The sequence below is a fragment of the Netta rufina genome (assembly GCF_964035555.1).
Source record: "Netta rufina genome assembly, chromosome: 1".
Classification (NCBI taxonomy): Eukaryota; Metazoa; Chordata; class Aves; order Anseriformes; family Anatidae; genus Netta; species Netta rufina.
In genome coordinates, this window is record NC_140123.1 from 127,787,491 (window position 1) to 127,811,002 (window position 23,512).

Here is a 23,512-nt window from a genome sequence, read left to right on the forward strand (position 1 = left end):
ATTTTCTAAGTATTCTGACCAGAGACGTTGCTATTTTTAGCAAGGGATGCTGAAAAACAGATAGGCATTGACCTCCACAGGTCACACAGGCACTTGTGTCAGCCCAGGAACTGAATACAGAGCATGAGTGCACCTCTGGGGAGCAGGGCTCTGACAAGCAACAGCACTCACTTTCTCCACACAGTATCAGGTTATTCAAGGAGCGTTTGAAATATTCATGTACATAGGTTCAATTTGTCATCCTGGTCAGACTGGGAAAACATGTCAAATGCAGAGTATCTGTGCCTCTGATATTCACATTCATAATGCACGCAATTAGCTCTGGTGTAAATGGGTGTCATAAACACCCATTTTCTTGCCTACTGGTCAGCAATTGCTAGCTGTAAAGTCATGTCCTCTCTTTGTCATGAAGCCATTCTATAATGGAGTATCACAACCTTTGTCTGAAGATGCATCTGCCAAAGACAGGCTGTGAAAGATGGCTTTTGCAAACTGAACAGGAAAAAAGGGTTGGATGGGATGCTGGCTGTATTAAAGACAGAATTATTCAATGATGCGGATCACAGGAGCTAAAACCAACACTGCCCAACTAGAAAGAGATGTCATTGAAATGTAAGTATCTGAATTACCTGTGTGCAGTCAGACCCCAAAATTTGTTCCCTCAGCAAGAATTATCACAGTGAGTAACACCATGGTGAAACAGCATAATGATACTAAAAAATTCTGCTACCACAGTGTATGCGTGGGGGCAGACTGTGTCTTCCCCACCCTTGTCTTTGGGTTTGAAAGCAGGGAACTGTAAGGCTGCTCAAGAAAAACTTGACTAGTAGTCAAATTCACTGGTTTGCAGCTGTACTGTATCTATGCCCCCCCCCCCCCCCAAAAAAAAAAAAAAAAGCAAAAACAAACAAACAAACAAAAAAAACTCCACAATAACTGGACTCACTCTAATAGGTCCACGTCCTTCTTGTGCTGGGGGCCCCAGAGCTGAACGCAGTTCTCCAGGTGGGGTATCATAAGAGCAGTGCAGAGGGGAGAATCACCTCCCTCAGCCTGCCAGCTACACTTCTTCTGATGCAGCCCAGGATACGATTGGCTTTCTGGGCTGCCAGCTTACCTTTCCAGCTCATGCTGAGCTTCCTGTCAACCATCACCTCAGGTCCTTCTCCTCAGAGCTGCTCTCAATCCATTCTGTATCCAGCCTGTATTTGTGCTTGGGATCTCCCCGAATCAGCTGTAGGATCTTGTACTTGGCTTTGTTGAACCTCATGAGGTTTGCACAGGCCCACCTCTCAAGCCTGTTAAGTCCCTCTGGATAGCATCCCTTCCCTCCAGTGTGTTGACTGCGCCACACAGCTTGGTGTCATCGGCAACCTTACTGAGGGTGCACTCAATACCACGTCACCAAACAAGCTGTTAAGCAGTGCTGGTCCCAGTTCTAACCCCTGTGGAATGCCACTCATCACTGATCTCCATTTGGACACTGAGACGTTGACCGCAACTCTCTGAGTGTGAGTACCCATCCAATTCCTTACCCACCACATGGTCCATCCATCAAACCCATCTCTCCAATTTAGAGACAAGGATGCCTGTGGGACAGTGTCAAATGCTTTGCACAAGTCCAGGTAGCTGATCTCAGCTGGTCTTCCACCGGTGCTGTAACCACATTGTAGGAGGCCACCAGATTTGTCAGGCACAATCTGCCCTTAGTGAAACCATGGTGGCTGTCACCAATTACCTCCTTATTTTCTATATGCCTTAGCATAGTTTCCAAGAGGTCCTGCTCCATGATCTTGCCAGGCACAGAGGTGAGACTGACTGGCCTGTAATTCATCAGGTCTTCCTTTTTTATCCTTTTTAAAAATGGGGTTTATGGTTCCCCTTTTCCAGTCAGTGGGAACTTCACTGGACTGCCATGACTTCTCAAATATGATGGACTGTGGCTCAGCAATTTCATCTGCCAGTTAATGAAAGTGCAGTTTCCCTCTGTAAGCAGATGGGAGCCCCCTTCTCACAGCACCTGCTTAATTTTAGCTCTGGACAGCACAAGAAGGAAGCTGGGAGCAAAGTCTCAAAAGTCTTGCTACTCTAATACAGATGTTGGCAAGTATGATGAACTTCATTTGGAGACCTTAAGATTGAGAAGGTCTATGCTTTGGAAGAAGGCAGAAGTTATGCCTTCTGGAGAGAGCAGAGTTTGCTCAGGGTCATGCCCTGATTTTTGTTACTCCTGCAGTTCATCCCAACGCTCTGGGCAAGAATGATGCAGCTGGAAGAGTTATCACAGGTATCACATGGGCACAACCACTGCCTACCACAGCCAATGCATAATTAGTGTCATTGCCACCCAGTAGATAACTGTGGGACTGAGAATCATGGAGCACCTGAAATGCCAAGTAAATTCAGAGAGATGCAGGGGTTTTCAGGGTACTATGGAAATGAGAACTCAAGAGAAACAGCAGCACCCAGGCTAGAAAGCTATATTAAAAAATGCTAGTCTCTGTGTGCCTTCACCACACTGGCAGTCTCCTGATCACTGCTTCCCACTTTCTGCAGACAGGACATCAGCTTGTTCCAGTGCCAGCCCTGGGTGGACTGGATTTGGGCTTGCCGTATGGGTTCCCGCTGTACACTGTCTCTGTCCCACACCAGCGCCTGCTGCCTTTCCCAGCACTCCACGTTACAAAACTCCTCATGTGGCAACCGTTTCAGCAGGAGGTTAATCAAAAAAACACGCAGTTACCAAACACATGTTTCATGAATCTGCTTAATTACAGACTGAGTAGGACTGAGGAGGGTACGCCTAAAATCCGACCTCCCAAAGCTGTCTGGCAGGCAGGACACTAGGCAGCCTGTCTCTGCTCGCACTCACATCTGTGCTTGGCTCCCACCAGAAGGCAGGGAACTGCAGTCTGCTGGACTCCCACTCCTGGAGAGAAGGGAAGCTTTAATATCTAGCTTGCTTGGAGCTGAGCAGGAAGCCTCAGAAGTGAGAGGACAAGACAAATGTGTTTGAAGATGCAATAAAATGTGAGCACAGTGGATTTTTCTGGTGATGAATAAGATTCATAACAAACAAGCAAGATTTTAGCATGCCTCACCTCATAGGGTTCTTCCTTTCCTGTCACTTTAACAGAAGGTAAGGAGAAAGGCTTCCCTCTGTTTCCACTTTCCTGCTGCTGGCAAATCTATCTAGTTGTTTTAAGGTAAGAATGTGTACTTTTATTTAATCAGGTAAATGTTGTTTATAGCTGGGTATTGCTCTTTTATTATTGGGGACTTAGTGATTTCCTAGTACTGGAACTGATTGTTTAATGATGGGAGTTGGACAAATTCCTTGTCCTTTCTTCCGAAATACCTGACTGCCAAAAGCTATCAGAAACTCCGATAAAGAAAATCCCCCACTATTAGCTTGGGTGGGATTCAGCTCCATTGCAATCATTCACTTCTTTGTGAGATGGCAATAGCAGCAAGTCATTTCAAGGGTACAAAGCTGATGCAGTTACACTAGCAGGCAGTTATGTGTGTGTGACTGAAACTGCCGCTTGCTTGTAGAAACTGCTTCTTGCTTGTAGGAACAGGTGCTGAGATTTCCTGAACAGATTCTGAGAAAATGCAAGAGACCTAATCAATGTTTTCAGAGCGGCTCTGCTCTGTTCAGTGAAGCACCCCTACCTACACTGCTTTTTTTTCTGCAACGTACTTGCCAAAGGCACCTTGCACATGATCAGACATGGTTTTGTGCAGCTCCACTTGATAGTGATTCTCACTCTGTGACCCTGGTTTGGGAGCTACCCTTCTCAGAAAGCAGAGGTTCAGCCACAGAGATAGCACAACCCGATCCCAGCTGGTACAGACGAGTCCACTTGGTGGGGGAGTCCTGGAGTGTTACAGCCCATGGGCTGCCACTTCCAGCTGCAGCAAGTCTCCCTGGAGGAGATCCAGAACCTGTTCCCATTTAAGTTGATGGCCAAATTGAGCAGGATCAGAGCCGTAAATGGAAAAAAGAGCAGAGCCACCAATTTGTAGACTATTGTAACAGATTATAGTCATAATGCTCTTTTTGTATAAGAATCTCTTAAAGCACAGTGGTGCAAAATTTCAAAATAACACAGCCTTTTGAAAATAAGCCAGATTTTTTACAAGCAGCTACTGACTAGAGAGCTTAATGAGGCAATTTCCTTACAGCCAGGCTTGGGGAAGGAAGGGTGGTGACACATGGAACATAAGGCCTGAGCATTTGGAGCCTGCTTTGCCTGTTTATATATACATATATATATATATGCTCCTTACACATGATAATTTACACCGTAATTGTAAAAACTTGTAATGGTCAACATAGTGCTTCATTTAATTTATGAAGAAGCTAAAATCTCTTAGTAATTTTATACAAAAAAAATGGCCATTTCTGATGTCTTCATTTTGTACATAAAACCAATAAAGCAGTCCAGACTGAAATTGCCACAGTTTACATGAATTTTACCTTACACAGGGATCCACAAGCCACTGATGTATTTATTGTCACATGTTAGCTCGGGTCTACACTCATGTTTTGAATATAAAATAATGTACCACAGGAGTCCTTAAAACAAAGAAAACTATGGAAAGATGACCAGCATGTTGCATTTAGTGTGAAATAGCTTCCAAATATATCTATATCTATATAGATATAAAGGTTGCTATTTGCATGCTAGAACTCTGTTTTTATTAATCTGAGTTAAACATTCTTTTCAGTCTCACCTATAAAGCATCCATCCATAAGCCGAAATTGGCTGGCCAGCATTAACTTAAAATGGTGTCACCTTATTTTGCAGGTTGTCAAGATCTACAATCAAAATCTAGTAAGAAGAAAAACCTCAATACCAGATTCATGAGTGAATCTCAGTCATGCAGCAAAATGAGCTGGAACATACCAGTAGATTTAGTCCAGATTCTTCAGTACTGATGACTGAGATACAACCAAATCATCCACCTGAGACTGTGGCTGTGCAACCATTAGTCCTGGATCTGCGTACTATTTCATCTGCCAATCGCGATGATTCTGTGAACATCATGCATAGGCTCCTAAGACCACTTCTGCCAAGGTATTCAGACCACATGATGTCTTTTCAACGTGCTATCTGCAGGACAATAGATGAAACCTGACACAACACGGTCAGAGCGGCGTGGACACATTTGAGCTACATGCTTTTGGTCAGATGAGTTACTAACTAAACCTGTCAATGTTTTTTTGTTTTTTTTTTTTTAATAAACTGGAGTTAGCAGACAAAGTTTACACATGGCCAATGATGTGAGCAAACTGCTTGAATTCTTACACAGCAAATCCTAAAACCACATTTTGCACTTGAACCACAGCCTCAATGTGCAACTAGCTGTAACCACCATGAAGTATACCTGATGGATGGTAATGTTACAGGTGAGAGGAAAAGATGGGTTTCTTATGAGTATCTTATCACCCAATTACTGGAGCATGTTATAGAAAGTGGCTTATTTTATAGATGGGGCTACTGCTTCTGCTTGCCTCAGTGGAACTTTCTGGCAATTCAAAGATAAGTGATACAATACAAAAAAAGGAAAAAAAAAAAACTATCCTGGAAAACAACTGGGCCTTCCCATGAGACAGTGTTATTAACCCCTTGAAGTTTCATGTGAATTTGCTGCACGTGTACACATTTTACTAGAGGACTTTCATTTTGCAAACTCTAGACAGTACTGATAAGAGAAAATTCAAACTTTAAAAATCTATCAAAGAAAAAAAGTATGAAATTCACTATTTTCAGCAGATCTTCCTTGAAAGACAGCATAATGACAGAAGTAATGGCCCTAGATTTTGCGACATAGGGATTGGGCCAATCCTTCAGAATACTGTAGGACTGTTTTTGTTTTTTAAGTGTGTCACATGGATCAACTTCCTCATTCTTCTTTATGGTCTAGTAGTTTTAATGATGAAAATAGTTCAGGTACTTTCCACTCCATAGTTTTATTTTTACTTCAGCATGTGCAGAACTAAAAAAGCAATTAACTTTTGTACTTGCTTTTTGTATTTGTTGTTATTGTTTTTGTAGAGTGGGGTGGAGAATTTTTGAACTCTAGCTGATTTTACAAGCACACCTGAGAAGCATTTGAAAGAACATAAATGCTTTCCTGTGTGTGATGAAGAGTAACTTCATGGCTCTGATAGAAACGCTAGTAGTGAAAATGATTGGAAGGAAGGGTTCATCAGCACTATGGCAGGATCTAGTTATTCAAACGAATAACTGAAAATTTCCATTTCCATGCATGACAGTCTTGAAAGAAAGCATAAGCAGTAGGAAAGATCATGCAGAATATTATACACAATTCATTTTCTTGAACTTTTCAACACATCATTAATTTATGTGACCTAAACTGCCCCCCAGCTTCCAGTTTTAAACTAATGTTTATAATGTTATTATGAAAATGATTGCAATTAGCAAGCTGTCATTGAGGAATCCCACTCAAGTTGACCCAGCAAACAGGCTCCCTCTCACTTTACACTCATAATCAGTGGGATTCTCAGTCCTGACTGCTCCAATCTCCAGAATCATGACATCATGACCCAAGCAACCTGTTCACATGGGGTACCCATTCCATCTAACTTCACTGAGTTAAAGAGGCGCAAGGCATCTTTTCCATCTTGCAAGACCATGACCAGACTGATATATATATTTTTTTAATAAGGGGGGGGGGAAGAGAACAGGGAACTTTGAAGGGCTTTGTACTTGTTCTAGTACCTTAACTTGGATTTCTGCCATAGACATTATATAGACATTTTCAAACTGTCCATGGCACCATGTCCAAACTGAAGTTGATAGATTGTACTTTTTGGATGACAGTGGTCTCTGCACCAGATCCCTCAGTGTAGCAGTCTACCACCTTCTCCACAAAGGAAAACACCACTCTTTCAAATGCCAATAGTGGACCATTAGCATAATAAGGTAATTTATTTTATTCATACATCTTTTCTACCTTTTCTCCATGTTGAATCAATCCAGAGCTTCTGTGACTGTAAGGCAACTGTGGTTGTCTATCACTGCACTTACTCCAATGATAACGACCACTCTAAAACATATTTAAACCACTAGACTCATTTTGCAGCCAGGCAGGGCTGAGAAATGATAATGCATCCCTGGATTCATTCTGGTCATGTAACACCCAGTTTTGCCAAGACTTGAGCTCCCTGTGTCAGCAGACACCAGAGTTTCTCTCAGACTTGCTCTTCATTGACTGCGGCAGGCAGGAAGGCATGCCTTGCAAAAGTAAGCTCTGGTGATGAACTTATCTCCTGTCTTTTCCACAGTGCTTTAAGACACAATATATTGTATATTGTGATTCTCAGATTTCCCTTTTGCACTGCAGTTTTAACCTTACCCTGGCAAGACTCCTAATGTTGGTTTAATTGTTTTATCAATGACATTTTGGGAAACACTTGGGTGTGCATAAACTCGTTTGAACCTTGCACTGTTTTGCTTATCCAAGATGGCATTCATATGGAAATACCAATGTACAGAGAAGATGTGTTACAACATCATTTTAAGAAGAACCCAGACTGCAAAATTATTATTCTAACAACATTCCATTTTAATTCTGCTAAATTTAAATATTACCTAACTCTTGACAAGATCTTAGCTTTATCAAGAAGTCCAAGAGTAAGGCCAGCACCAACAGAAGCCCAATTCAGTTAAATAGCTTTGATAGACGAGTGGGAAATGACTGAGGAGAAGCGATACCCTATCTCAGATTCCTACCAGGGAAGTATGGACATCTAGCTGTCAAAAGCACAGCTTGGCAGCTCCAGTGAAAACACAGTTCCAATTGACAGTGACCAACACGCCAGCCATTGCTACTACAGTCCAAGTTGTGCCGAGCTTAGGTCAATGGCAAGGGAGATTCATTAAATCCTTTGCAATGACAAGGCTGAGGGCAATCACACTAAATCATGGCGCACGTCATTTCTCAAGGACTTCAGAAAACCGAACAGCAGCCCTACTCTCTTAAAACCAACAGCAGGAGAGTAACAGTAGGGCTGTTGTTATATATAAATATATATGTAACATATGCACACAAATAATCCAAAATACTGAGCTGTAGCTGCACCGGGTACTTCTTTATCCTCTTGCATCTCCTGACAAGATTTAGAAGCCTGGATACAAACCCTGAATGCTTTGCTGTGTGCTGAAATTGCCAAAGCTGAGAACACTGCAAAATTCTTCTGGCTCTTTTTTTTTTTTTTTTTTTGTGTTAAAGCTTTCTACATATAGATTAACAACTTAACAACTTCACAAATAACTGTTAACACCCCTGATGACTGCTTTAAAGATCTCTTCCTCTTTCTTAAAACTAATTGCAAAAAGGAAACCAGAAAAGGACTGTTTTTAGGTGCAAGACTTGGTATGATAAATGGCAAGGATGCTGGAGATGTTTTAAGTGACAACACTGTTCGCTTGTCATGAAATCATTGCTTGGATAACTTAAGAAAGCAGCAGTTAGACATGCATTGAAAAGTTGGGATTTACATTAATTCCAGCATGAAACATGTCATCCGTATTCCTAGATACAAAAGAGGGCTGGATTCCTCTGCTGGTTCACATTTAGGCCTCAATTCAAACCTCTCCAAAGCACATGCTTCATTGTTGACATAAACAGGGATTCCTTCCCAAACTAGAGCCTTCGTTTGCAGAACACTGTCCTTTAGCTCTCTGACATTCTCCCAAACAAGAGCCTGAAAAGCAGCTGCAGGAATATTATGCCCATTTACTACATTTATTGTATCTCAGTGATCTCACATCTAATGGATGCAGTTTAAAAACAGACATATTTTCCCTCCTAAATGTGCCTATTTTTGCTACTGTAACAAATAGCATCAATTACAGATAAGCTTCTATGTCTCTGTTTTTCCATCTACAAAGTACAGAGAATAGTAATTTGCTGTTCCAAAGAGCATTTCATGCAGACTAATGAGGACATCTCACTTGAAAAAAAAATTCATATCCATGCCAGAATTTCTTCACTCACTATTGTTACATTATTGTAATAATGTAATATATAGCATAGCTAGCATTAAGCATCTGAAAGATGGCACACTTTTCTCTGCAATTTTTCAGTCTTTTCAGCACTTTCAACAGTATACTTTCTAGATTCAGTTCCACTGTTTGCTTAAACAGCCAGTTTGCTGGTTTCCTGTTGCTCCTGTGGTATTTCTCATAGCAACAGAAGAGAACAATGTTTTCAGAACTGGAAAAAGTGAGAGTAAAGCCAAAACACTGGCAGGGTGATCCAGGGGCAGATGCCATGCTTGAATTTATACTCCTTGCTTAATGTGACTTGCGATTTCTAGTTGATAATCTCTCTCCAACATGCAGAAGAATACTCTGCAACTGTCAGATGAGAGCTGTGAATTTAGTTTTTACACTGCTGCACTAAATGTTGTGATCACTTATTAAAAAAAATGGAATTTCTGGAGAAAGCTGTAGTAACCTGCCTGCCTTACAGAAAGCCGCATCAGAGCAGAGGATATACGGAAAGGAATCTGCCGGCTGCTATCAGCTTCCCCTGTCAACTTGAGCAGGTCACACATCTGCAGCAGCGTAGGTTGGGGCAAGGCTCCAACCAGATGATCGCCGTCTATCACCAACCCCTGAGCTCTGACAGCTATGTTTGTGATGTGGAGCTCATTATTCGGGGGCCTCACTTCCTCTGCGCGCTGGCTGGCTCTCACAGCACTGCACCCTCCTCTGCATTTATGAATGGATTTGACGGAACTCCGCTATTAGCCTACAGTGTAACTGCATCACCCCATTGTTACTACACACGCACAGCACTCACTGGGGAACAAAAAGCTGAATGAACCAGAGCAGCTGCCAACTCAGGCAAAGACAACTTAGGAAACTATCTCATTCTTCCTTTCTTTGGAGGCTATTTTGTCTGTTGTTTCCTTGCATACAAAATGTGGTCTGCAACAAATAAGGCAGGATAAGATACAGCAAGTCCTGTTACTTGGTTCCAAAACCACAGGCCCTGAACACTACAAAGGAGAGAATAAATAGTGTATGTGCTTTAGGGACAATGTTCAAATGCTATCCATTCAAGATAGATTTCCATGATTTTATACTGCAGCTCAACAGAAAATGAATTCTTGAGTGTGTATGGTGGTTCTGAATGCCATTTCCGTGCAAAAATTTGCAAGGATATTTATGAAGGAACTTTTCAGACCTTGGAAAAAAAAAATCCCAGCACTAACATATGTAGCACATTTAAGTGGAGATATTTTAAATGTAATTTATTATGGATCCAGTCTTCAAAACAGCCTGACTCCACATTTTCAAGGGCTCATAGCCAGCTGTTTTGACAAGACTTTAAGAAAAGCTTGGTTCCTTTTTCTTTCTACCTCAGGCCCTTAAATATGCTTTGGATTTTCAAAACCACTCAGAACACACCAGTTCCCATCAGGGAACAGACTTTTTAAAGGGACTTGTGCCTGCATAAAAGCCTACATTTGGCTCTGCCTGAAAACCCTTCCCCTACTGCTGATGCAGGGGAGGACAACAACTTTTGTCATTTCAGGGCTGCAACCCTGAAAGCTGGGCTCTAGAAGGAAGATGTGTGCACATAAACCTCATTATCACACAGACTGAACCTGACCAATGCTTCTGGCTGCTATCATTTTACAGAGTTTCTTCCACAAGCAATTACTAACCAGCTTAATTTTAGATCTAACCTTGCCGGTTTTTATCGATGATATAATCTGAACACATTTTTAACATGAGATAATCATTTCTGTGTTTCAGTGCACTTAAGAGGTTGGAAAGGAACTGTGGAGATCATTTAAAATAACCCTTTGCTCAAAGCACGTAACTATGCTCAAAGTACATAACTATGTTTTAAAGATAACCCTAATTCTCACTAATTTCTGCCTATAAAATTCTTTTCCAAGGTTACAGGAAAGAGCTCATCTACCTACCACTGCTGTAGTTTCTAAAGCACCTTGGAATCCTCAGTATACTTCTCCATGAGGAGGTCTGCGGCACAACAGAAAATGCAGGCAAGGCAGTCTCTGGACAGACTCAAGGGAAATGCAAGCAATAACCAGGTTAAATCATGTCTACGTGTGCCATGCTTTATGAGAATGCTCTCAAGCAAGGTCAGAGAGGCAGTTTCCAGACACGTGGCTAGGAAGCTGACACACTGAACTGATGGCTGCTCTTCCAAAGAGGTGAAGAGAGATTTAACCAAGGCAGGTCTGTCACAAGATGGAGTATTAACCTCAAAGTCTCAAAATGCCAGGTTTATGCCCTACCCATTCAGCTATCCTTCCTCATATCCCGTAATTGTACACAGCAGGAATGCTCGTATCCTCCTCTGAAGCAGCTGGCTCCACTGGGAACAGGATACTGTGCACACTGGAGTGCTCGTCTGGGATGCTTTGGAAATTCGTGACTTCCTGAGTTGTTTATTTTTCCATTGCAATGATCCTCCAAGAGATGCACAGGGAGCTTGTGTGCTTCCTGTGAGTAGTTCTGTTAACTCTTTGCCTACCAGCCTCTCCTCTTCAAGAAACAGCAAAGGAAATGTTCCCACCCTCTGGCAGGAAAACAGATCACACTGTGCAATCCCCATCCTGCAGAACTGCATCAAGCTGTGTTGGACTCGATCTTATCAACTCTTTGGGAAAACAGTTATCAGATAAGGCCATTCAGATATGCCATACAGAGCCTATTTTTGCTACCCGTAACACCGATGAGCATTCTCAAACTCCTCCAAGAGTTACTCCCTAATGATTATTTTGGTAGGTGAAAGGAGTAATGAAACTGAGGTTTACATGGGCTAATTGTCATTGCCTCTTCAAAACTGTGATTCAACCTTCAACAAATAGCTCGGGGCAGCTATTTATCATAAATCACTGTTATCATTAAAACGATACTGGCATGATGCCTTGTACTATCTTGTCTGAAGCCCAGAGCACTGCTTTGCATTCATACGAGGGTAATCATCATCCATGTGTTTTTGAAAGAAACACTAGCGTGTTGGTTCTTTGCTTACCCAGCAGCAGGGTTCTAAATTAAATGGTGTTTATTAGTAGCATATTTTTGGTCTAATTCTTAATGAAACACCCATTAAAAACATTACAGCACTATATGCCAAACTCCACTCTCAGTTACACCAGTGTAAATCTAAAATAACTCCATTGATTTCAGCTTCTTGGTTTATGCTGCTATTTCCTAGCAAACAGATAGCACCCTCAAATTATCTCTGTAGAACAGTAAAAGTTTAGAAAAGCTCAGTGCAGCTTAGTTACAGCAGGATTTCATTATCATTCTCAAGAGTATGTTTTCATACGCTTGCAACTTTGAAGCTGAAATTTTTCATATGCTTTACCTCAGATAGCGACATTTCTCTTTAAGTTCATGAAAATTTCCCATTATGTTTCCACGCTAAGCGATCTCTCTCTCAACACTTCCCCCACCCCCATTTGCTGATGTGGGTTTTTAAGACACCTCTTTGCTCCTGAACAACTGAGAACTAGTTTCAAATATCGGAAGCATCCAAGGTGGCTGGTTCAGGAAATGTCCCTGCATTCCTCAGAGTTCCTCGGCTGAGCAGCAGGAAAGTTCATTTGATTTACAAGCTGAGCTAGGAGGTCAACTGCAACACAGGGGACCCCATAGGAAACACCATGGCACCCCTTGTTGGGCAGCAGAACTCTGCAACACTTTGCCCTCAGGACCTGCTCGTCGGGAAGATTCTCCTCCAGCCCTGTGCAGTATTCTGTGGGCTACGAGGAGGCACAAGGGGCATAAAGGCACAGATTTTTCCCCTGCAGAGCTGTAACCTCTGCAAGTTGCCTCACTTTTCCACTGCATGATGCTCCTAAAACCTCTGAGCTATAGATTCTTGCTCTTCCCTAATCTCCCCTTGAAAACAAGATCATTCATACAGTGACGATGAATTAATTGTGTTGCTGCAGAAACAGCTTTCAGGCATCAGAAATTAGGAAGTGAGAGAACTGAAGCTTTTCATTCAACTTTAATTAAGTGCCAGCATAAAATATAGTACAATAGTCTTTACTCTTCATTAACACAGCCTTGGGTGACTCTTACACAATCCAGCCAGTACATTTTTACCAACAATACATTTTACAGATGTGGCTGATATAACTACCTATTATTAAGACTGCCTGATACTTCTTTGAGACCCTGTTTTCAGCTATTTTCAGCTGTTTATCGCTCCCTTAAGCTTTAACAGGTGGGGTGAAACTTTCCAGCTCAGGGCCTGATTCCAACAAAAATGTCACGGGGAAAATATCTACCAAAATATTTCCAAATACCTGGCTAATGAAATATACACTATTTTTGCCCAAGTTAACAATTCTTGCTCGCTTTGGTTGATCTGCAACTTCAAATTTTTGGAGGAGACAGACTCTGAGTTAGGGCCAGCTCTGCCACAGTGAGAATCCTCCAAGTTTAGCCACATGGAAGTATCTTGAAAAATTAGCGCACATCTAAGTTCTTTAAAGACTTGATTTTTTTCAGTGACTAAATTATCCAGAAGCTCCTTTTGTACTGAGTGTGCTTTGACTTGGAGCTTTGACTTGGAGGCTGAGTGAGAGTCTCCATAGAAGTCTGTGCTGCTGTGGGCTGAGACCAGGAGCAAAAAGAAGAAAGCTTGTCTCTACCCAGTGCCGACAGACTCTTGGAGAGGATGTGACTAGTAAAATGTTAAGAGTTCTTTGTTATTTGGGGAGAGTGATTTTTTTTTTTTTCCCAAAGGCATATAAGCTTAGCCAAATTTGGGAAGATTTTCAGCAGGATGGCAAAAAGCACATTTCTGACAAAAAGCCATCTGCTAAATTTCAAAGAAAAAGCATGATGAATTTTTCAATGAGACAACATCTTTTTTCTTCTAAACACTTAAGAACTACTGAACTGTTCTGGCAGGTATTTTCTTTCAGAATGAAACAATCAGGATAGAAAAATTCAGCATGAGAGATAAAGTTTGCCCAATCTGCAAGATGTTGCAAAAGGGCATTACATTAAGAAGTATCGGGAAGCCTGAGAAAGCTTCATATATCTCCTATAAGAAAGAAAATGAGCTTTAAATGTATATCCATAAATATCAAATGAAGGGAATCCAGAAAAAAACTCCCAAGACAGCAAAAAAAAAAAAAAAAAAAAGCCATATATTCCCCTTCCAACATGGTCTTGTGTAATATCCTTGCAACATTCTCTGGAAGTTAATTAACAGGGGCTCCACCAAACCAAGGAGAAAGAAAATTCCACCAGCAGGACACCCTACTGTGACTTTTCATTTGTCTTTACAAGCCTTTGCAGACATCCCCGGTACACATGGGAAGAGCCAACTTCTACAACAGCTGGGATCCTGATTCAAGGAGGGCTTCACAGCAAGACACCAGCCAGTAGCCAGAAAAAAACACATGAGAGGTGCAGTAGGAAAACCTGTGATTTGAATCCCTACCATGACAATTGACTGTGCAAGCGAGCAGCTGCATCTAGCCTCACTGGAGTTTCTAAACATTATCCAAATACACCCCATGCAGCATGAACTGCAAATTACCCAATCTAAAGGTGAGTGAGGAACAGATTATTGTGGCAAGGGCTGCATCATAAAGTGATGCTCAAACCTCTTTGCTGGCAAAAAAAGCAGTTGAGGGTGGTAATTTTCTTCCCTGTTATTGTGGAATCTAGGTACATCCAAGTACTTTGCCAGATCCCAGTGACGCAACTTTTGTGGCCCACATGCTGAGCTTGCCTGCCCTCACCTGAGTATTGTCAGCTGCCTGTTGTCTCTGCAAACCAAACCTCCTGTCAATGCTAAAAAAGAGCAAGGACAAAGATCCTTGTGGTTGCAAACAGAAGCTCTCAGAAGACACGAAGAATGACCTTGAACAGCTCCCTGCCATTTCCAGAAAGACAGAGCCTAGTTACTCAATGGTTGACCAAAACCTCACCACATGCATCTGAGAGAAACACATCAGCAGTGCAACCCTGCCATCTCCACTCCAACAAGCGGAGATAGTAGTAGAAGTTTATCTGGACCAGTATGGGGAGTTTCTCAGCTCTTACCAGTATGGGGAACGTGGTCTAGTGATGGAAAGACTGCATCTGTAAAGCTCTCCGACTCTGATAGCACAGGCTGTTCTTAGAAACTGAGCAACTCCCCCCACCAACTCCAAAACAACAAATGATCCTTCCCTCTTTATGCTCAATCAGTTCCAGGATGGGTTTTGAAGTAGGGACATAAACAGTTGTGTGGGCATCCATCAGCAAAAGCAAGCAGGAAAATAAGCAGCAGCCAAGGAGCTTCAACAGAAGCTTCAGCCAAGAAACAAAATTCATATGGCTTTGCTGTGCAGCAAGCAAAATCATGGCTGTGGAGTATCAGCCCATGGACATCCCATGGCATTACAACCACTGATAATTATACAAGAAGCTCTCAATGGCTAACACCAACTATATTCCTTATTATGTGGACACTCACAAGTATGGCCAGAAGCAGCACCTGTGTTAACGAGATCTTAGTCTCTCTGTAAGTTCTGGTCTTCCTCTGCCCAGTTTCTAATGTCCTGCTTATATCTATCCACTTGATGTCTAGAGGAGTCCTGCCTGACATTTGTTGGATGCAACACCAAAACTTACTGTGTTTCATCCAATCAAAAAACATCCAAAGAGAAAATTTCAGTCAGCCAATAACTGCCAATATCAATAACTGGTAATTCTTGTTTTCCACATATATTAAGTAAATGCAATAGATTTACTCAAGCTAAAATAGAACAACTGTACAAATGAGCACTGTGCAATTACTTGCATCAAGCCATTCAGTCTTAATTGTCATATACATTTTTTCTTGTATGTTCCCGCTGCTTATTGCAATATACCAGTGCTGTTTCTGTGCCCGTATGAAACAGGCACAAAATGGCAAATCACCTGTGTGAAATTTTCACTTACAATGAAATGAGTGTTCATTAAATTTCTGTTCATTAAATTTTATTATAAGCATTCAGAATTGTAAATGTTCCTTTTTCTTTGCAGAACTCATTTCCAATCAAAAGAAATGAGCAGATCCAAAAACGCACTTTAAAATTAGGCTCAGTCTGATTGAAAGGAAAAAAAAAAAAAAAGAAATTGTGAAATTCCCTTTTTCTCAAACTGGACTATTCCTTTTTAACCAAAATTCAGAACATTTGTTGGAAAAAAAAAAACACCACACTTCTTTTGACAATTGTATCACAGATCTACTAATTGCACAGGGTATTTACTCTGCAAAGCAAAAGCAGTAAAACAATTTATGGTTAACACATGTTAAGGCTGACACATTGGAAATTGATACTTTTATGGTAAGAATGCATTATTAGTGGCCTGCATTTCATAAAGTCTCGCTCAATTTCTTTCCTTTTCTGTGTATTTCTCCATGGCAAAACTTGTCACCTTAGCAGGAGGTGAAGCTCCTGTTTATCCCGTAGTTCAGTTTACAGTCTACCTGCAGCCACCTACCAACACAGCTGTACAACTGGTGGGAAAGGTACCCTGAACACTCCCTTCAGTCCTGTCAGCTTTCTGCTCAGACTGCTGAGCAGAGCTGCCTGTTTGGGTTTTTCGTAGGTACCCACCAGAAGTTAAACTTACTTGTCAGGAACCACTGAATTGCCAGCAGATTCACCTCTCCTACTGATAACCTAATTTTCTGACAATACAAGAAATTCCCTTCATGGGGTGAGCTTAGCAAGGTTATATACGGAAACCCACATGGTCTGGGTTGCACCTGCCTCATATTTTGCCAGTGCTGGAGGATTAGGTAAACTCAGAATTCACTTCCTTTAAGTCAAGGATTTTTAGGAGATTTCTCAGTGAGGGACAGAACAGCAGTTTCAAGGTTGGAAACACAGGACCACTGCCCCTGTGTTTACCTTATGCCACGAGGGATGCCGTCTGCCTTCCAGTGCCATCACTTGAAGGGCACTAAGGGTGGCTTCCCCACTATAGCAAGCCTATTCACAGTAGGAAGAGTGGGTCCAAGCACTCGGACCAGCCAAGGCAGAGCAGGCTCTTCCCTCATTGCTGCTGAACAAAACATGAATGAAGAGTGATTCCCATGAGGCCAAGGAACTCCGGACATCCAGATCACTTCCACCAAGGCACTGGGCCCACACCTACAACCTGCTCTCCCCAGGAACTATTCCCTCCCTTCACTCTGGCAGGCTTTCAGGATCAGACCCCATTTGATGGATGGCCCAGTTTTCCTCAGAGCTCTCAGAAGTGAAACAAGAACAGGAATCCAGGACACTCACCACATCTGTGCTTGTGATCTTGGCCAGGAAGTCTGTTAGGCTGTCACCGGAGAGTGAACTGTCCCCATCATCAAGCTGAAGGCCACAGATGGCTGCTCCCACACTTCCAGTTGCTATCATTGATGGTGGGTACATGGCAAAGTTAAAATCTGCAAGAACAGATCTGGGAATTAGTCCAAGCCTGGACCAGAAAAGCTACAAAACATCACAGGCAATCAACATAAAAACCACACCCAAGAATAAAAAAACGGGGAAGTAGAAGAAAGGGAAAAGTGCCACTCTTTTTGGTCTGACTGAGCTCATTAGTCACACTACTCATCACAAGTAGTCAAAGGAGGTGTAACAGATCTACAAATTAAGATGGAAATGCAGCTTGGTCTTTTATTCTCACTGATGCATAAAATAAACCTGGACAATTTTTAATAGTCTTTTCTTAGTTTACAAAAAAAAAGGAAAAAGAAGAGGGAGGCTTTCTGTAATTTATGTCAGAAATTTGGGTCTTGGTCACACTAGAGCTCTATGTACAATCAGAAAACTAACTGGAATAAGGTATCACAAAGGACTGAACTGAGATTTTTTTATTCACGTCAGTTTTTAAAGACTTAATTAATTCCAGCATTTAACAAACTGTCTGGGAAAGAGATTTTAATTAACAATTCATCTTTACTGCTCTATGTTCAACACCTTTGCAATTAGTAAGTGAGAACACTTACAGCCCATAGCTATGTGATCAAAGAAAAAACAAAGATCACATTTCTCATTACTACTACTTTTTAACAATCAGGTTGAAAATGCATTTCAAAACTTCTCACACATCTGCGGAGATCAAGAGAGAAATGAAAATAAAACTGAATGCTCTTGTGACCTTTCTAAGGCCACTTTATGCTTTTCCATACTGCATAGGCGCTTGGTAACTTGTATTTACTTTACTAAACACCATTCCCAGATTTTCTAGGTTAAAAATATCTTCCTAAATTTAAATTTGATTTGCAAGTTGTTTGTTCAACAGTAACTCATTATTAAACCCTTCTCTACCACTTTTCGATTGTAAGGACTGGAGGAGAAAGAAGAGGAAATCCAAGTATTTCCCCAGATTAAAAATAATAATCCTAGTAAAAATATAAAAGAAATGCTATCAACATATTTAGTCTATTTATACAGACACTTCACAGAAAACTGTCCTTCCATTAAGGGCACATCCCAAGTCTGAAGACAGCTAGCACAAATTCTGTAATCCTGCTGATTTTTGTGTAACCAAAGAAGTTTCAAACACACAGAGGTTTCTTTCTCAGTCTCCCAGGTACTGAGACAGCAGGCACAGGAATAGCTCTGAAGATGGCATGTTCTTCTCCAGGCTGTAATATGTACCTGGGATCCAAAAGGAATGCAGAATTCACCGAAGACAGGAACTCTGGTGATATTATTGAACCATATCTGTGATTCTGTGATTCATATGGACTGGAGGGGGGCTAAAAGGGGAGCTAAAAGTGGGAGAGAAAAGAGAGGAGCTGAAACGCTCACACAGACTTATCTGTCTCATGGAGCCACTGGGAGATGACCACTTGCATGCCCACCACTGTCCTTCCTCCCAGGAAAGCTCAGCAGACATCACACACACACAAACACTTCTGAATGAGCAAATTCCCACTGACAGAAACAACTAGTATGGACTGCTATTATTACAAAAATAACAATTATACACTTCTGTAGTAGTAACTCACTATATATATAAGAAAGCCAATAGCCTTGGAAATCATAATAGTGCCCAAATTAACAACTAAGTCATCAGGAAAGTCTTGACCCCCCTTCTTGTCAGTGTTGGACATTGCCTGGCGAATGCTGATCTCAGCATGCATCACAAATGACGCCACCAATGTAAAAGGAATTACACTTCCACCATCAAAATCAATCTTTCACATTTACCTCATGTGAATTTATGCAGCATAGGACAGCATCCCCCAGCCTGTAAGTGGGAGACCAGGGAGAACAAATAGTGCTACCCGATACAGAGCACATGCACTCTCAGCAGGAGCCTGTGCTCTGCTCAGTGCCTCTGCCTGCTGTTGTGGTTATTACTGGGCTAGACCTTGAGAGCAGGCCATAAACACAGTGGGATTTTAAGCAGAACTCACCATTTCTTCTTTCATCCTGCTTGAAAACGGATGTTCAAAATGGCCCTTGTTTTGTGCCATGCTGCCTCTTTTCCTACTCACTGCTACCTACTGGGAGCCCTGGGACTCAGCTCTGGGTGCCTTGCTGTAGCTCATTCCTGTCGACTGATCTGGTAGCTAGCGGCTCCACGGAAGAAGCACGGGCCACCAGTTTACAAAGTCCAACATGAAAACCAGGAACAGTTCCAGGACTAATAAAGAGGCGTTTCTGTAAAGCTCGTAAATGTTTATGTGCTTTAATTACTGTCCAGAGTCTTCTCCCAGTCCATGGAGCAAGTAACAAATGTTTATAACATTTTAAAATATTCAAACAACATTTATAGAACAGACTTAGCATCCCAAAAATCTGTTCCTACAGAGCATGAGTAACCCCACTCATTTCTGTAGAAATGGATGAATTAAAGAAGGATGCATCTCCATTGATCTGTTTCTACCCTTGTACACACTGCAACTGCTTGGGTTTAGCTCTGCTGGGAACTCTCCTCAACTGGGAACAAGGCATTCAAGCCCTTTGACTTCAGCATGTTTCACCTCCACGTACAGCACAAAGACACGGGAACTAACAGTGCTCCTGGCTGATACCACAGGGGACAAAGCAGGCTGTGGCACAACGCCTGCTGAAGTACATTTGAGCATAAAATGAAGGAGACGAGAAAAACGGCGAGTGCAAACCCCGTGTGCTTATGGGGGCATGAATGAGGCTGCAATTGACTAACATGGCCATAAGCTGGGACGCAACTCCAGCATTTGTTTTTTGGACTTACCAAACTGTGTCCTAATTATGCATGGGAACTAGAGACCTGCCAGTGGCCATGGATCTTCCATAATCTACTCCTCCTTGCCACAATTTTTGGGAAGATGCAGTTATCTTTTGGAAAAGATAACTCCAACAAAGTCTGGACAGTCCATATAGAAGCTACAATGCAGTGGGTAAGAACAACATGCCTCCACTCCCACCCATTGCATCTGCAGCTGGGAGAAACAGATCCCCTTGGAGGCCCAGGTGGACCCATGCCTCACAAGTGTCCTCACAGCGTAGCTTCCCCCAGTTGCCAGCGGCTAGCAGACGAGATCTCATCAACAGGGAGCTCCTGTGTCTCTCTCCCAACACTCATCACAGCCCAGGCTCAATGAGATGAGCGAACAACACGCATTCAGCCTCCCCTCTGAACTTCCTCGCCTCCTAGGGGCTTACATCAGGACCTCCACATTATTCAAATGCCGGTCTTCTCGTGGTTGATTTTATACCTACAAGTTATGTACTTCCAGAAACCGTCTTCCTAGGAAGCTGAATAAAGAGCCACAGTGCCCCTGCCAACTAGCACTGCTGTAGGTCTGCTTCCACGTGGGGTCACATGAGAACGTTTCTATGCCCAATAACCTTGTTAGTTCCCTTAATGTCATTCATAATGCAAATGAGACAGCGAGCGAATGGCCAGAGGCCCAGAGTGACTAAAGCTCAGCATCCAGAAAGTCTTACATTGCCTCTAGCTCTAAACTAACTTCCCTCCATAACAAGCACCATAAACTTGGCTATCAAAGCTACACATGCCCAGTCTTTGTTGTACAACAGGCAGCGATTTGTATCACTGGCTCCTATTTTTAGCATATTAATTAACTACTGCAACTGGTGAGGCAAGTGTCTCCAACTGGAGAGTGTGGCGCCATTGTCTGAAGTCATCACCTCATCTCGCGCTATTGAAAATCATGGCAGTGACCCTCCTGCTGATATGAATTTAACCTGACATGCCCACAAAGGGATGGGGGGTGGTGCACCAATTTTGTGCACATGGTTCTCCACATCACCCTGGACCCTATTAGTGTGGAAAGAGCTCATTGAAAGAAAAGAAGCCACATTGTGCTGGGCCACCTAGAGGGTTGAATAGAAAAGGCTGAGGAAAAGAGCAGGCAGCGGAATAAAGGCCGTAATTAACATATTTCCATATTCAAGCAAAGCAATAACTACGTGAAGTGTTTGTCAAGGTGCAATGAAAGCATAAATATTAAACACCGTATCTGAGGGGATGCAGAACCCCCCTCCGAGTCTCTTACATTCCATCAAGAAATTTGAAACAAGATTTCTATATATGATTTCTTGATTATAAGCTCTTGTCCCACTTCCCACATGATAACAGCCAAAACTCGCCATTCTTACTCACAGGCAAAACTTCCCCCAGATTTAAGTCAAAAGCTTGCCTTGACATTTAAGAAAAAAAAATCAAAATAAAAGGGGGAAGAGAGAGAACTTAAAACATTTGAGACATATACTTTTACTTTAAATTCTTGCCAGAGACCATGAACCCTGAATTACAAAGGCAATCTTATAAAAAGCACTGGACACCTGAAGCAAGGCTATGGCTATGGACCTATATGCAACCCTGGTTAATGGGAACCCAGAGTATGTACTCAAGGCATGGCTCTGACTCTTAACTTTGCTACGATTTATGCAACTCCACAGCAAAATACGAAAGAGTTTCGAAAGTCAGAGGGGTAGCACAACAACATGTAGTCTAAGAGAATAAGAACATGCAAACACTTTAAGGAAAGAAATGGGTTGTTAGAAAGCAGGACTTGTTTTGCCTTCTATTCCCAGGCAATAAATGCCATGAACCATCCCATCACCATTTCCATGCCACTTTTTTTCCTAAAGGATCTTAAAAACTTGGGACCAACCCTGCACAACCCCACTGACTCCTACAGGTAACTTCAGTACTGGAGGAAAAAAAAAAAAAAAAAAGCAAATACAAGAAAGTGCCATTTGAAACACAGCCACCTCTGGACCAGACAACCAGAGCAAATTCAGGGTACCAAGGACAATCAGCACTCTTCTGCACTCAAGCTAGAACTGACAGCCAGGACAGGAATGTATGCACATGCCAAGATCATTTTTCTGCACGTGCAGCAAATGTGACTGACGGTCAGGTGCTAGGACCCTGCACACCACAGCTGAGCTATTTTGCTAGCTCACTCCTGCAGGCAGATCCAGTGGACTTCACTACCTCTGAGCCAGGAAAATGAACGGTTGACAGTCAGACTAAAGCAGGAGAGAACCAGAGGCAGGAACCCAGAGAGGTCCTGCAAGGGGAAGCCCTAACTCACAGCCAATAAAGGAAAACTGCCGGAAGGAAAAGAGCACTGACAAATACCCAGGCTGGACGTGCTCTGTGTGCCAAAGCCAGGTAGGAACTCCACCTTCTCACAATGATCCCTGTTGCTGTTCTGGTTGCAGGTTGCTATTTTAACAGCCAGTTTTCATCTATAGGATTTAATAGAGGTTTGTTTGCAGAGCTGCAAATGCAGAATTGGAAAGCGCTACCTAGAGGAAAGCAATGCTTCTCAGGGGGCACATCACAGGGGGAGGAAAAAAAGAAATGTTATCTCCATCAGGAGAACACAACGATGATCCTCAACAACATCAGTTTATAAATTGCTATATAATTCTTATCAACATTTATCAGCCTGATTTCATTCAGCATCAAACTTCACATAACCAATGATTTTACTATGAGGATAAGCATGGATCTTTATTTTAGAAGGTAAGTTTAAAATAAAGCTGTAAGAGAAACAATATAAGTCACGCATTTAATTCTTGCCTGTTTTGATCCAAATGCATTTCCTGTGTTCATGTGTTAATAATCCAGTTGGCTTTAACTGCACTGGCCATTTTATCTCTTACTCCTGTAATTCTGCGAGACACAACAATTTTTCCCAATGTTAACAATTTCTGCTTTTAAAAGCAAAACCAACTGACTCCTTAGCACTTAAAAAAAAAAAAAAAAAAAGGTATACCAGTGCCAAGAATGACAAAAGAAAAAACTATCAAGTAAAATAGGATGCAGATGTAAGTGTTTCTATCCATTGAGTAGGTGGCAGGGAAGACACCTAATTCTGTTCCTGGGCTACAGTAAGGCTAAAAAGATTGGACTTTATACTTTGAAGTATCCTAAATGCTAATGCTATCGCACAACCTTCTGAGTGAAGTATAGACAGGAAAACTTGTTGAACACTCTACATAGAAAAG

The 23,512-nt window shown here is 42.0% G+C and overlaps 1 protein-coding gene across 1 annotated transcript in view; it reads right to left on the minus strand.

The window, feature by feature from the left end:
* CCND2 (cyclin D2) overlaps nt 1–23,512 on the minus strand; it is a gene marked incomplete at its 3' end in the record, with an annotated part of 35,449 nt that overhangs the window by 1,835 nt on the left and 10,102 nt on the right. Inside the window, exon 4 of the mRNA XM_084288756.1 lies at nt 17,321–17,469. Within this exon, the coding sequence (XP_084144882.1) occupies nt 17,321–17,469 (149 nt within the window). The remainder of the gene's footprint in view (nt 1–17,320; nt 17,470–23,512) is intronic.